Source organism: Lampris incognitus, chromosome 12 (genome assembly GCF_029633865.1).
Source record: "Lampris incognitus isolate fLamInc1 chromosome 12, fLamInc1.hap2, whole genome shotgun sequence".
Taxonomy (NCBI): domain Eukaryota; kingdom Metazoa; phylum Chordata; class Actinopteri; order Lampriformes; family Lampridae; genus Lampris; species Lampris incognitus.
The window spans coordinates 7,289,701-7,305,648 of record NC_079222.1 but is presented as its reverse complement, the minus strand read 5'-3'; the positions used below and the strand labels follow the sequence as shown (position 1 = coordinate 7,305,648).

The following is a 15,948-nucleotide window of genomic DNA, read 5'->3' as shown; positions in this document are numbered from 1 at the left end:
GAAGAGAGGAAGAATGAGAGAGATAGAAAACAGTAACAGTCATATTCATATTTATATTTAAGGACATTTATTAAATGAGTGACACATGGCGTAGATACTTGCACCATTATAAAAGAGATTTGAATAGATTAAAACACTGATGTGAAAGAGACATTGCAAATTTGGGAAGGTAAAAAAAGACACAAAAAGTCTTGAAAACAAGATACAACCTGCATGTCAGAAGACCACAGGTGAAATAAAGATCTAAATGGTAGGACGGGACAATAAAACAACGTGCTGGTCAATGTATTCTTACTGTATAGACCATGTAGTTCATCAGTTCATCGATCTTGGTCCTCTTAAACCTGGTCTTCCCACCATTCCTCATGATTTTGGTGTCAGCACCTAAAGCCCAACAACAGTCTCGGTCACGGAGGTTACACGTGAGTCGATGGAGCGGTCATTTCATATACCCGCCCGTAGTTTCTGATATTGAAATGAAATTAATGTGGATTTTTGCTCCTTTACTCTGGTATGGATGCCGCTAGCATTTTAGTCCTTTTTATTCAATAAAGGAAGCCAGAATGGTGCCCGAACCCACCAACACAACGAGACCTTTAACAAAAATATGTGCACACACATCTATAATACTTGGAGTGTAAAATACAATGCTGGTTTAAAATACAAAATATGGTGAAACTAAATGTTTATAAGCAGTCCAATTATTGTCCTCTGGTGTCTCGGACACGGCATGCCTTCAATCTGCCCCATTAACAACAAAAAAAACAAAACAAAAAAAATGAACATCATCATGTATTACACACTTATTTCACTCAACTGTACTTACTACTGTCAAGTTTCTGTGCAAGTTTACTGCTAGAAGGTCTGCCATAAATTGACATTTTTATCTAGTTTTTAGCCACAACTTTACATTACTTTTACCTTTTAACAAGGTTTAATTGATTTTATGGCTTGCCTGTACTATTTTCTGGATTTTGTAGGATCATCAGGACTTGATCACACTTGGACTCGCCAACTCTGTAGCGCTTTCGCTGTACGTGGTGAGAACTGTATGGACTCAGCCCTCCGCTGTGGCCGTAATCGGCAGTTCTATTTATTTATTTATACGTCATCGCTGAGCTTTTTGTCTGATTTCTGGAAATACAGCCATGCTCCCAATTTCAGTCTTCAGGCTTTGGGAAAAAATGCCTCCCCTCTCTCCTCCCTCCACTGAATGCACCAGCCGTGCCACGCTGGGCCAGAACGTCACAGAACTGCTCTACCAAATACAAGAGGCTAAAAAACTTATTGACACTCTGCTAAGAAGTTAACCAAGTTAGACAAGACATCAAACCAAGACAGCCTTACTGGTAGATGACCTGATAATGAGAGATGTCAAAAGCAAAGTTTTGAAAACTGTCCGTCTACCCAACGCTACGGTTAGTGACATGGTCCAAACACTGCCACGAGTGTTATTTGACCATCTGGGCACAGACACACTTATTGTACATGTTGGAACAAATGACACCTGTCCTGGAATGACACGTGGCTCAGAGCTGTTAAAAAGAGACGTCATACACCTAATGGACATCCTACAACAAGTTTAAGCCAGGTCCAATCCCGACTATAGGGAAAGGAATCGAACATTTCAGTCCCTTGCTTGCTATTATTTTTTTATTTCTGAATTTATTTTATAAAGCTGGTAATATCTCACACCCTGGTAATATTAGCGGACTGTTGGACAGTATGAAAACACGAATACCCCCCCCCCAACCCCAACAGAGATCTGATCCCATATGCTCCTCTGTACCTGCAAAGATGACCAGGCCATGGCATGTGTCTGTGTTCCTTATCTTGCAGCCTCTGAGCAGCATGTTATCCAGATCCAAAGGGTATCGAAGCCTCTTCCAGACCATCGTTCCCAGAAACTTGTCCAGACGATTATTAGGCTCCTCACATTCAATCCAAGCTGTGCAGAGAGAGAAAAAAGAGACTCAAAAAAAAGATAGACATAGGGGCAGAGATGGGCACGAATACATCAAAAACTATTTTGTGACGAATTAAAAATATCTGCTCATCAAATGTATCAAAATATACAAAAATTAAAAAAGTTTAGAAATTGAAAATAAAAATACAAAACAAATACAAAATACTGGTATGACGAACACATGTAATTAAAATACAAGTAATTTTTAATTTAAAAATACAAAAATACACTCTATATGAAATGATACCACATTTTAGGCATTTAGCAGCCTCACTATGGGGGTGACCTTGACCCCCCTACATTGAAAAGATGAGCTCTGCTAATTCTCCTCCCCCCCCACTACATTTTAAACCTGGAGATCAAAATGTGTCTTATTTGAGAATAAAATGACACATTAAAGAATGGATTCCCCCCCCCACACTTCCCCCCCCCCCAACTGTACCCATCCAATTACCCCACTCTTCCAGGCCGTCCCGGTCGCTGCTCCACCCCCTCTGCCCATCTGGGCAGGGCTGCAGACTACCACATGCCTCCTCTGATACATGTGGAGTCGCCAGCTGCTTCTTTTCACCTGACAGTGAGGAGTTTCACCAAGGGGGCGTAGCGCGTGGGAGGATCACGCTATTCCCCCCAGTCCCCCCCCCAAACAGGCGCCCCAACCGACCAGAGGAGGCGCTGGTGCAGCGACCAGGACACGTACCCACATCCGGCTTCCCACACACAGACACGGGCAATTGTGTCTGTAGGGACGCCCGACCAAGCTGGGGGTACCACGAGGATTCGAACTGGCGATCCCCGTGTTGGTAGGCAACGGAATAGACCGCTATGCTACCTGGACGCCTTGTCATACAACATTTTAAGTGCTCTTAAAGAAATAAAATAACTCATCCCATAACTGTACTTCTTTTCTTTTAGCCACTAGGCTGTTGTTGTGAAGTGCAGTAGATGTTTAAAAAGTGCTGTCAATACACGGTATGCTGATGATGATGATGATGATGGTGATGTAGATCTGTCTCAGAGCCTTAGGACCCCTGACCTGATATACGGCACTTAAGAAATAGTCTACTGCAGGTAAATGGTTTCACATTATTACAATGGCATAGACACAGTAAGTGCATGTCGTGCCAGACAGAGACAAATAATCTGACGAGGAACATTAAATGAGCGAATTAGGAGCATCGGGCTCTTTAAATTTCTGCTCAAAATACACAGCAGAAGTTGAAAGTCGTTCCTTAAAACTCGTTACGTGGGAAAATGTAAATGTCTGAACACATAGAATTTGTAATTCTCAACCCGGTCCCTGCCCAGGCTCGACCCAATCACATTGGTTCAGACTCAGACGTCCCTAAAAACCTTGACATCGGTTGAACAAATGAGTGAAATGACAATAAAGAGGTGGTGTTTGGATAAGTCTTAAAAAATACCAGCAAAGGAGTGTTCAGCATGTGCGACTGGGTTATGTTTTGTCATGATAAAACAGACATATAGGCCCGAGTGTTTACCATCGAAGACAGCCAGCTGGTTTTCTTCCTGCAGCCTCTCATCCGTCACTTTCAGACCCATCTTGAACTTCAGGTTGGTTTCTCTGAAACGAGCCGTTATCAAGCGACATTTTTTAACACAAACGGCCGACAGAAGAGGGCGAGGAAAGTCAAAAACAGTTGGATGTGGGTATGTCTTCATAGAAGACCACTGGCAATACGAACGAGGTCAGGCTGAAAAGGGCATCTTCTAAGGATGCTGTCCTCGACAAAGAAGGGATTTATTAAAGAGTAAAACACTATCTGATCTGAGCTGTCTGTCTTTCAAATGAAAATAAATATTATTAACGCTGCCCCCCTGCACAGCTAACAAATTAATTTGCTTTCCCGTTCAGTGAAATGGGTCCATTAGGGACACCGGTACAGATGTACTGAAACGTAATTGTTTTGATTTCCAGGTGGTTCCTGTTCTGCTGACGAGATTATAGCGTAAACTGTTTTCTTCTCTCACTTCTTTTCTCTCTCTCTCTGAATGATGTCTACTCCTTTCTCTTCTTCTGTGTATGTGAATGGTGTGATGTGAGTCTCCCTTGTGTGCACAGGTAGGTCTCCATGGTGATGGTGGTTGCCACCTGGACACTGCTTAGCATCCCCCTCATCACATTTTCTTTTTATATGTCTTATAAATCCATATAATTTAGTTATCCTGTTTTAATGTTATATCCTTCTCTCACTCAGATGAGGGACTACTTTTTATTTTTTTTGTCTACATGGTGATGGTGGTCACGTGGCTTGAGTCCTGGGTTGTTCCAGTGGAGTCTGGACACTGCTTGGTATCCTCATCATCATATTCTTCATACATTGTATAATTCTTCTGTTATCCTCTTTCAACTTTGGATGCTATAAATTGTGTAATCACAACATCCATTGCATGTTGTCTGTCTTGGGAGAGAGATCCCTCCTCTGTTGCTCTCCCTGAGGTTAAAGGTTTTTTTTTAGGGAGTTGTTCCTTATCTGATGTGAGGGTCTAAGGACATGATGTTGTGTTGCTGTAAAGCCCCTTGAGGCAAATTTGTAATTTGTGATATTGGGTTAATACAAATAAAATTGACATGACTTGACAGGCTAAGCTAACTGCTAGTCCATGAAGACCAGCGGTTCCGATAACACCGAGGGCGGTCTGGCGGCAGCCTTGACTAGCGTCGACTATGTTTTTGGTGTCGTCGTGTGGAGTGCGGGGAGGTGTGTGGAGGCTGTCTAGCTGGGAGAGCTGGTGTTGGATCGTCTGGGGGAGCCTGGTCTGCTGCATCTGGTGGGCCCAAGGACCATGGCCCCTGCTTGGAGCTGCGCCCGAGGAGGAAACACCGAGGGCGGTCTGACAGGACGCGGTAGTGGGGCAGGCTAAGCTAACTGCTAGCCCATGCAGACCGGCAGTTCCGACAGTCGTCCTGGCTGGCGTTCGTTCTCTAGGACAGTGATTTTTTTTTTTTGTAGCTTGGATATAAGTGCTCTTGTAGTTGCTGGAAATGTGTTTTTGTCTTTGTGTTGCACTGCTGTGGGCTGGCGGAAACAATATTTAATTTCATGTGCGCAAGCACATGACATGAAATGACAAAGTGTTCCTGATTCCTGATTAATGAGGACTGAGCTGTACAGGTGACATGGCCCCCGAGCCTACATCTACACACCCATGTACACACTCAGTTTCACATCTTATCAAAATTAATTATTGACTTAACACTCGAGAAAATCACAGATCAAACAAGAGGCCGTGAGGCCTGATCAGGGCAAAGAACAGCTAAACGCTCAATAGCTTTAAATTTATACTGAAATTAATGCGTTATTATAATTATTGCTCAGATGAATGTGTGCACGAGTCGTTGGATAAAGTATACCCTAACCCTGCTTAGCACTGACATATGATGCAGCTGTTTAACTTGCTCTTTAAGCCACACAAGAAGTGTACTCGAGAAGTCAAGCTAAAACCAACTTACCCATCGAGTTCGGCTGTTTCCACGTAACACAGGCTGTGTGGGTTCGAGCTGGACAACAAAAGGATGTCAGCCTGTGTAACAGAGATAAGAATTACATGTTATGAACTTGTTGAAGTTGGGCAAAATATATGAAATTATTGTTCTTTATTTACTGAGTTTCTCTTGTGTTCTCCATGTCCAAACCTGGCATCTCACTTAGCGCCTCCTAGTGCTTACAGTTGTGGTTTTTGTTTTTTGTTTTTTTTGTGGTATACTTTATTAATCCCCGTGGGGAAATTCTTCTCTGCATTTAACTCATCCTAGCTGTGTAGCTAGGAGCAGTGGGCAGCCGCCGTGCAGCACCCAGGGACCAACTCCAGTTCGTCTTACCACACCTCGGTCAGGGGCACAGACAGGAGTATCAACCCTAACATGCATGTCTTTTTGATGGTGGGGGAAACCGGAGCACCAAGAGAAAACCCACTGCAAACACCGGGACAGCATGCAAATTCCACACAGAGGATGACCTGGGATGACCCCCAAGGTTGGACAACCCCAGGATTCGAACCCAGGACCTTCTTGCTGTGAGGCGACAGCGCTAACCACTGCACCACCGTGCCGCCCCAAGTGCATTAGGTAGTAACATCTCTGTCCCTTCTTCACATGACGGCAACAGAGTTGGTATGTTCTTCTATAGAGCTCACTACAAACATGTCTAAAAAGTGTTATAAAAGCGCTAGAAGTGCAATCCAGTAATGGAGCTAGATGTATAAATGTATGCACAACATTTTTCCATGCTATACTCTGTGCTGTAGTCTTTCTTTTGTCAAACATCATGATAGATGAAACATTCACTCAAGCTAATGGGGCGTGTAATGGCCGCGTGTAATGGCCGGTTTACCCCAACAAAAATGTCAATGGAATGGAAATGAGACTGAGAGAAAACGAGCCATCGTCTATCGCCCAACCAAAACTAGCCAATAGTAGTACAATGTCCATGGCCATGATTGGCTGTCAATCACATCAAAGTCTCACCCCTAAATAAATCCCGCTCGACTGTTCTGTTTCATTCTTATACGTATGTCAAGTTGAAGAAGTTAGCCATGCTCCCAAATAATACTTCACAGGACCTTTAACTGGAAAATTTTCCGTTTAAACAAGAATTGCTGACAACACACATCTCCAGGTACCTTTTTTATGTTTAGTACTTTCAATTGGTTAACTATGTACAAAACAAAATGTTTGTATTGATTATTTTATTGGTAATTGATTCATTTATAGATTTTTTTGTTCAATTACCTATTTGTGTAGACTTCATGGCTGTTTGTACATGAGGTAAGTGTTTATATTTTACTATCACTTCAACTAAAACTTCAGTTATTAATTTTTATCATAAGCACACTCAGACCAAGGACCAGTGGCTGACATAGCAACAAAAGCAATTCTAACTTATTTCTCTCATAAAGTACTGGAAGGATCTTGAGTTATCTATACTTTATTGGTATAACACAAATCTACTTTTCCATATGTTACTAAACAAAAATGGGATTGTTGTAAATTTTGCACATGAATTTAGCGATTAGCTAGTTAGGCGTCATGGGCCCAATTCACCCAGACATCTGAAATTGAGCGGGCTTACTGAACCACAAATGACAAACCAGTGCTCATGCATCATCTCTTTTCTACAGCATCTGTTTGGTTTTTAAACGGGCTCTCACCCTGGTTAAACAGCAAAAGGGATGGCGACATCACTTCCTCTGAAACAGGTAATCCTAGGTATGGATGTTCTTACCGGGATGAAGTCATTTTTCCTCAGGCGAACCACATCCCCCACCTGGACATTCATCCATTTCGACTCTTGAAATCTGAAAAGTAACAAGAATTTAAATCATCACGGTATATTTTTCACTTTGAGCTACAAGAGGCAAGTTGTAGGAAATCAAAATAAGCATAGGAATTTCTTCTACTTGTGCGTGGCGCCACCTTGAATGTAGATAATGTATGCCCCTCCCCCTTTTCCTCCCCAATTGTACTTGGCCAATTACCCAACTCTTCTGAGCCCTCTCGGTCACTGCTCCACCCCCTCCGCCGATCCGGGGAGGGCTATAGACTACCACATGCTTCCGCCGATACATGTGGACTCACCAGCCTCTTCTTTTCGCCTGTCAGTGAGGAGTTTCACCAGGAGGATGTAGCGCATGGGAGGATCACGCTATTCCCTCCAGTTCCCCCTCCCCGCTGAACAGGTGCTCCGACCAACCAGAGGAGGCGCTAGTGCAGCGACCAGGACACATACCCACATCCGGCTTCCCACCCGCAGACACGGCCAATTGTGTCTGTAGGGACGCCCGACCAAGCCGCAGGTAACACGGGGACTTGAACTGTGATCCCTGTATAGGCAACAGAATAGAGCACTACGCAACCAAGACACCCAATGTACAGGCTTTTTATATGTGGTTGCAACTATCAGGCCTCGGCAGACAACATTCACAATGAGTCTTATTCCCAAATGCTCAAATGAATGTGTGCATCTATGCTAAGTTGATAATTAATTTAACCAGTAAACCACCGAAGTTCCTCACCATCTAGAAAAAGAATTACTCTATTTATTTTGATTTCAAACCGTGAAACATTTTCAGTGGAGTCATTCGGCTGGTGGGTTTTTTTCCCCCCGAAATTGCAGAAATCACACTTTGAATTGGGACCATTTCCAAAGTTTGTTCTCACCTGCCATTTAGAAGGACGTCACATTTCCGGTTGTTGATCTCTTTGTCCATCCTGTGACGAGCCTGCAGACGGACAGAAAGAGGTCCAAGTTTCACATAAAACACTGGACCTCTGAGCCAGCTCGGACCTCCAAAAGGTGTCACTGGTCACGTTTACATCAGAACGCTATACGAATTTCAAGCAAAACTTGAGTTTGAATAATAGAGATTTTGAATCAGGTGTGTTTCCATCGGCTAATTCCAGTTCAAATTCCAGTTTTCCTGGAAGGAGACCTAAAATATAAAAAATACAAAACTCAAAGCCTGGTCAACAAGAACTACTTTCTGTTGGAGAAATCTGATTCCACTTTCCATTGGTCTTTTTCAAATAATCTCTGACATGTGGTCACCTCAAGTGACCACAATAGCTTGTTTTTTTACTTATTAATTTATTTTTCAATATTTTTGCATTTCAGGTCAGCTTATTGTTTAAATAGTTAACATTTCGACAAAAAAGAAACCCGAAGGAACCAGCTGCTGGCTGTTTGGTTATAATGGCTTGCACACACACACACACACACACACACACACACACACACACACACACACACAATGTATTTACCAGGTCGTCCACCAGGTCTTTGATGGCAGTGATACCAAGCACCAAGACCAGAGGAACCAGTGTGGTGTACCAGGGGAGTGTGGTGATCTCAGGAATGATCTGTTAATGCACAGAAATAGAAAAAAAAACACGCCTTTACATTCATCACATATCATTATATATTCAAATGTCACTGAACTATGTCGGTAAGCAAATTAATTTTCCAATAATGAACTTGTCAAACAGCCTGTGAAAAAACACAACATGCCTTTATGTAGAGTAAATTATTCAAATGCCAATGAAATCTACCTACAGGAAATCAAAGAAAGTTGAATCAGTTCATGTGGACTTCCTCATACAATACCACACCTCCTCTCTCGGCACCCTGTTATGCAATTTCTCTACATCCACAAAGACACAATGTAACTCCTTCTGACCTTCTCTATACTTGTCAATCAACATTCTCAAAGCAAACATCACATCTATAGAACTCTTTCATGGCATGAAACCATACTGCTACTCGCTAATCATCACCCCTCCTCCTCTTAACCTAGCTTCTATTACTCTTTCCCATATCTTCATGCTGTGGCTGATCAACTTTATACCTCTGTAGTTGCTACAGTTCTGCACATCACCCTTGTTCTTGAAAATCGGTACCAGTATGCTTCTTCTCCACCCCTCAGGCATCCTCTCACTTTCCAAGATTGTGTTAAATAATCTAGTTAAAACCCCACTGCCATCTCTCCTAAACACCTCCATGCCTCCACAGGTATGTCATCTGGACCAACTGCCTTTCTCCTCTTCATAGCCGCCCTCACTTCCTCCTTGCTAATCCACCACACTTCCCGATTCACTATCCCCACATCATCCATCCTTCTCCTTTTCTCCTTCCTTAGTGTTCCATCTCTATCCTTGATCTCTAACCTGCTGCACATCCTTCCTAGCTTGGTCCGTCTGTCTAGCCAATCGGTACAAGTCCTTTTCTCCTTCCTTAGTATCTAACCCAGGAGTGGGCAATCTTATCCAGAAAGGGCCAGTGTGGGTGAAGGTTTTTGTTCAAACCAAGCAATTTCACACCTGTGTCTCCTAATTAAGTCCCTCAGCAAAGACCCTACTAGTTGATTAGTGGGATCAGGTGTATAACTGCTTGGTTGGAACAAAAACCTGCACCCACACCAGCCCTTTCTGGATAAGATTGCCCACCCCTGGTCTAACCTGTCATACAACTCAACATATGCCTTTTCCTTTGCCACCTCTCTCTTTGCTTTACGCTGGATCTCCTTGTACTCCTGTCTACTTTCTTCATCTCTCTGACTATCCCACTTCTTCTTTGACAGCCTCTTCCTCTGTATACTTTCCTGTACTTCCTCATTCCACCACCAAGTCTCCTTGTCTTCCTTCCTCTGTCCAGACGACACACCAAGTAGCTAGCTGTCTCCCTCACTATTTCTGCAGTGGTTGCCCAGCCACCCAGCAACTCTTCACTACCACCCAGTGCCTGTCTTAACTCCTCCCTGAACTCCACAAAACAGCCTTCTTCCTTCAACTTGCACCATTTGATCAAGTACCTGCCTGTTATAAATGACCAGAAGCTTGGCCTGACTCCTTCTTGAGACCTTACTGGCCATTTTAACAAGACTTCCAAGTCTATTCTTATTGGACAAGTTTAGGTTTCCAAACTAAGCAGCAAAAGAAAAGCTTCAATAAAACATCTGTAAAAGACAGTCATCATCTCAGTAGGATGATGAGAATGAAGGATATTGTGGTCAGAGGCAGCCATGACCTGTACTAACACACCCCTCCAGCGCCACGGTGTCATATTAAAATTAGAAGGCAAACAGAATGCAAATCTGCTCAGCCTTTCACCACATGGTTGCTGTAAAATACAAACGGCAATCTAGAGCAACAGACCAAAAACTAATTTCTTCCAGAAAATTTCAAGAGGAAATTATAGTCTTCCTCAGTCACACAAATACTATCAGGATGTAGTGGCTCTGATCTTTGACCTCCTGTTGGTTGTTTTAAAGACCTGTTGATCTAGAAAGGCAGGCTTGTTCCAATGCACTTGTGTTAAATCATTTTTCATAACTCACTGCCAAGTGACTAAAGTGTCAGTGAAAATCACCAGTCGTTGAGCTGACCCTCTTATCCAGACGACTCAAAATGGTGACGCAGCAGTAGGGATTTATTTCATTGTTACACTCACTGTAATTCTATCTGGGGAAAAGTTGCAGATAACTGATTAAAATGCCCAAGTAAATTTCCCTTTTTCTACCGTTACAGACGTTATGAGTAACTCTGGATACAAATCACATCAAATACATGACTCAAATGTATATTAGTCATGTAAACTTGAGTCGCATTTAACATTTCAATCATGCATAAAAGTCTAATCCAGAGCAGATTTCAATGAGTGACTGTAAATTGGTTTGAAAAGGCTTCCCTTCATTTCTCCATATGTGAACTTTTATCTTCCCCTGATGGGGGAGATCTACCCCCCCACCCTTTTTCTCCCCAATTGTACCTGGCTAATTACCCCACTCTTCTGAGCCATCTCAGTCACTGCTCTACCCCTTCTGCCGATCCGGGGAGGGCTGCAAACTACCACATGCCTCCTCTGATACATGTGGCGTCACCAGCCGCTTCTTTTCACCTGACAGTGAGGAGTTTCACCAGGGGGACGTAGCATGCGGGAGGATCATGCTATTCCCCCCAGGTGCCCCGACCGACCAGAGGAGATGCTAGTGCAGCGACCAGGATGCATACCCACATCCAGTTTTCCACCTGCAGACACGGCCAATTGTGTCTGTAGGGATGCCCGATCAAGCTGGAGCTAATGCGGGGATTCGAACCAGCGATCCCCGTGTTGGTAGGCAACGGAATAGACTGCTACGCCACCCGGATGCCCTTGATGAGGGGAGGTCTGTTCATGTGAAGCGGTACCTGTAAGATGAGCAGGGCCAGGAAGTAGAGGTTGGCAGCTCTCTTAAACTGCTCAAAGAGGTTGAGAGGGATGAAGGTCAAAGCATTGTATTTGTAGGTCTTGATTGCATTGCTCTAATGAGAGAAAAGAAGGAAATAACATTAGAAACTGGTCAGGAAAAGTTAATGGACATTATTATGCAGCTTTTATTTTGTATGTCATTTTGGTTTGATTACACAAAAAAAAATCCTATTGTAGATTATTAGTTTCCTAGATCCTATAGATCTTATAGGCACGAAACACCAACTGCAGATACACGAAAAACCGCTTGCTTTTAATGCAAATCCTTTTGCTTCATGAGTTTTCTCAGTACCATGACACCTTCACCAAGTTGAGTGTTCTGCCTTATTTCTGCATATTTTTACTTATTTCCATTAAGTTCTCAAGACAAATGGGGAAAAAGAGTGACATCTGGTGAGGTAGCGTAATTTCACTTATTCACATATTTTACGTCTTCTGAAAAAAAGGATTTTCAGTTTGATAGCTGTGGAAAGTTTTTTCTTGTTAATCAGTAAACTAAGTACAGTCTCAGCTTCATGTGTGCTACATTTGGGGGGATTTTACAGGTACTGCGTTGTTGTCGGGATCACAGGTACTGAGACAGGACTGTATCGAATTGAAACAAAATCTCTTTATTTTTCCAAAACTTCACATGTGGTAGCAAGTTTGAAGCAGATAAACAATGGAGATACAGAGTTCAGAAAGTCTGAGAAAAACAGGGCGAGAAAGTCTATAGGATACAGAGAGAACTATTAGACTTTTGTGGTCATCATTTGCCCGGGGTTCAAGTCTGGCTTTCCTCTTCTCCTTGACTTCACCAGGTACCTGGCACTTAGAGGGAAATCAGTGTGGCGTTTTCACTTGATTTCAGAAACCACTGTGAATGAAATACCCTGTTACACTATAAGGCATAGGCGTTATGCCGGGGACATGTCCCCACCACTTTTTGTTGTGGCCCATTTCCTCCCCCCACTTTTTGGAAGCCTTTAGTTCGTTTTGATTTTGATATACTTTACTAATTCCAGTGGGAAAAATCCTTTCTGCATTTAACCCCATCCCAGCTGTGTAGCTAGGAGCAGTGGGCAGCCGCCGTGCAGCACCCGGGGACCAACTCCTGGTTCTTCTTGCCGTGCCTCGGTCAGGAGCACAGACCGGAGTACTAACCCTAACATGCATGTCTTTTTGATGGTGAGGGGAAACTGAAGCACCCAGAGAAACCCCCACCGCAGACACGGGGAGAACATGCAAACTCCACACAGAGGATGACCTGGGATGACCCCCAAGGTTGGACAACCCCGGGGTTCGAACCCAGGACCTTCTTGCCGTGAGGCGACAGGGCTAACCACTGCGCCGCAGTGCCGCCCATAGATAGCACATAGACAGAACACCGGCTGCAATCGTAATTTATGAGTGGCCGTATGCAGCACGTGAGACCTGTTAATAGAATAAAAATTCATATTGACGTTCAATGGAACCTTAACAAGAAATAACACCTCTCTCTTCATTAGCATTATCTTTTTATTTTTTTAAAATGGGTCAAGGGATTGTTAACCACATTGCTTTTGGAAAGTAATCAAACAACTTACAATAAAATGCAAACGAACACTGTACTACATGGAGAATTTTTAGTGGACCGTATGAAGGTCAGACTGGTTTATTAATAAGCTTTGCTGCTGTTAGCTAATTGTGTCCGCACCTCCATCGCCAAGGACCCACGCCCCCTCTCTGCAGGGGGGGGGGAGGGCACAAGATTTTACAGTATGCCACTGGTCTCAACTTTAGGTTGAGAATCCCTGGTTTTCAGTAACACTGTAAGGCATAGGGAGAAGAACACATGCGGCCACACTTTGGAGATGTCAGAGCAAGATCAACACAACAACTGGAGACCACGGTTGTACCCAATTTCCCCTCGGGGATGAATGAAGTATTCCGATTTTGATTCTGATTCCCAAAGGGTGAGAGTTTTAATCAACTCCCCCTATTCACCATCTATGACATCCCAAAATTAATTTCACCTACTTAAATGTTCATCATCACTGATGGACTTATCAGTTTAGCCAAAAACAGTTTATGAACAACAAGAATAGTCCCAATCGGGGTCACGGGATGCTGGAGCCTATCCCAGCAGTCATTGGGCGGCAGGCGGAGAGACACCCTGGACAAGTGCCAATTCCACATAATAAGGACACAAACACTTAGGCAGGCGAGGACATCCGTCCTCCGACTGCCATACATTATCTACATATGTACATCTAGCCCTTCCCCAGGCTGATCTCTCTATTGTATCAGCACAGGTTTGCACTGTTGCTAGATCTGTTAGAGTATACAGTGTATCCAGTTGAACTGATTCAACCTTCTTTGATTTGCTTTCCTGGATTACTGAGCATGCATCAAGAACTTCTGACATCCCTATAGTTTCAATTACTGGCTATTTATACCAGTTAGCTGGTTAAAGCATAAATAGGTGTGGTCTTGATGGGAATATAAATGTCAGATTAATTAATTAATCCTCTTCACATTCCTTAATCTCATCATCTTAACTGTGAAACTGATCGCTTGTGCTTAAGCAACTGTTTAGGAGAAAACCTTAATAGTTTAAGGTAAGTCGGTTCTCATTCTTCATTCAGATCACATTAATTTATTTCATCTCATTTTAAACCAACTGGTCTTGCACACAGGCTACTGAATCTGCGGGAATATGAATATCATTGCCATTCTGTGGATGTTTTAATGGAGAATCCTGTGAGTTTTTACATCTTTCGGCATGATAATACTAGGGCCAGCTGAACCTCTAACCCCATCAGAAGATAGCAGACAAGTGGCACCTTGCTCAGCAGCACTGCATTAGCATTTAAACTGTGTCTACATGTACGCAGCAAGACCAGTTTTGTAGAAAGGTGGCATATCCAGGTATGGACTTATGCAATGCACCACAGAGCTTTCGGAAACTGAACTGAGCAATGCTCGATGTTTTATCAGTAAATATTTGGTTTGACGTCTGTCTATTAAAAGTCTGGAACAAGTTTAACCACTGACTACGACAAAGCATGTGAATCTTGTTGACCAAGCGTTTGGGCAGCTCAATTTCACTTTTGAAAACTAATTTGTAGCATTTATCTGCATGGATTAAGCTGCTTTTCCTTGACAAATGGTAAAGCCATGGTAACAAAAAAAATCAGTTAGGAAGATTTTATATATATATATATATATATATATATATATATATATATATATATATATATATATAAAATATTCATGCAAATGATTAAAAGTAAAGGGCTCATCATTGACAATTACACGAATGCCATCAGTGAAACTACATTAACCACTCAGTAAGATCCCTTGGATAGCTTGTGTAAATGTATGTATTTACATTACGTTTTCTAATACTTTAAACTGCAGTGGGTTCTGCAGTTCTGCTGTTAAAAGACAGACTTACAGAGTACTTGCTCTTCGTTAAACACAGGAATGTTTTCTTCTGAAACTCTGGTAGCCGGTGGTAGTCTCGGTCATTGGCTTTCACCTTCCAGCCCACCTCTGAAAACACAAGAAGAATTTCAATTTAGGATTTCAAAAAAATGCAAAATGGAACCGACCATGATCTGCGAGACAGCCCTGCATCACAACTTGACAGAAAATTAAAACTGCGGTTCTTCGTTTTTACAGTCATATATAATAAAGTTGACATTTAGGCTGCATTATGTGATTTTCCAAACTCTACAGCTTAATCATCACTGGGTGATATTTTTGGCTTTAAGTTGCATCTATCGGTCAATAGTTCAGCATTTCTGAACTTTTTACAGGTGCTGTCCTGCAAATAATGCCAAATAGCCCTTTGTCTACTGCGTCACCCTGTTTTATACAGTGTCTTGCAAAAGTATTCAACCCCCTTGACAGTCATCACTAATTTCTGGATTATAAAAGATACTCGCACATCTGTTCCTGAACAATATAATTTTTGTGAACCCATAAACTCTAACAGCATGTTCCCAAAGTCAAGATAAGTTATGTTTCACTGACTTTTTGTAAATGAATTAAAAACTAAAATATAGTGCTTGCATAAATATTCAACCCCACATATCAATACTTTGTAGAGAACCCTTTTGCTGCAATAACAGCCATGATTGTCTTGGGGTAAGTATGTACAAGCTTTGCACATTCTTCTGGAGTAATTTTTGCCCATTCTTCTTGGCAGAATTTGTACAGGTTTTGCAGGTTGGTGGGATGGCATCTCTGGAC

At 42.5% G+C, this 15,948-nt stretch overlaps 1 protein-coding gene across 1 annotated transcript in view; it reads right to left on the bottom strand.

The window, feature by feature from the left end:
- The window catches only part of atp8b1 (ATPase phospholipid transporting 8B1), a 45,665-nt gene that overhangs the window by 28,494 nt on the left and 1,223 nt on the right, over positions 1 to 15,948 (bottom strand). The window contains exons 2-10 of the mRNA XM_056291189.1: positions 15,149 to 15,246; positions 11,670 to 11,783; positions 8,748 to 8,846; positions 8,148 to 8,209; positions 7,213 to 7,285; positions 5,442 to 5,512; positions 3,469 to 3,551; positions 1,790 to 1,948; positions 296 to 384 (exon numbers count right to left, since the gene is read on the bottom strand). Of these exons, the coding sequence (XP_056147164.1) occupies positions 296 to 384; positions 1,790 to 1,948; positions 3,469 to 3,551; positions 5,442 to 5,512; positions 7,213 to 7,285; positions 8,148 to 8,209; positions 8,748 to 8,846; positions 11,670 to 11,783; positions 15,149 to 15,246 (848 nt within the window). The remainder of the gene's footprint in view (positions 1 to 295; positions 385 to 1,789; positions 1,949 to 3,468; positions 3,552 to 5,441; positions 5,513 to 7,212; positions 7,286 to 8,147; positions 8,210 to 8,747; positions 8,847 to 11,669; positions 11,784 to 15,148; positions 15,247 to 15,948) is intronic.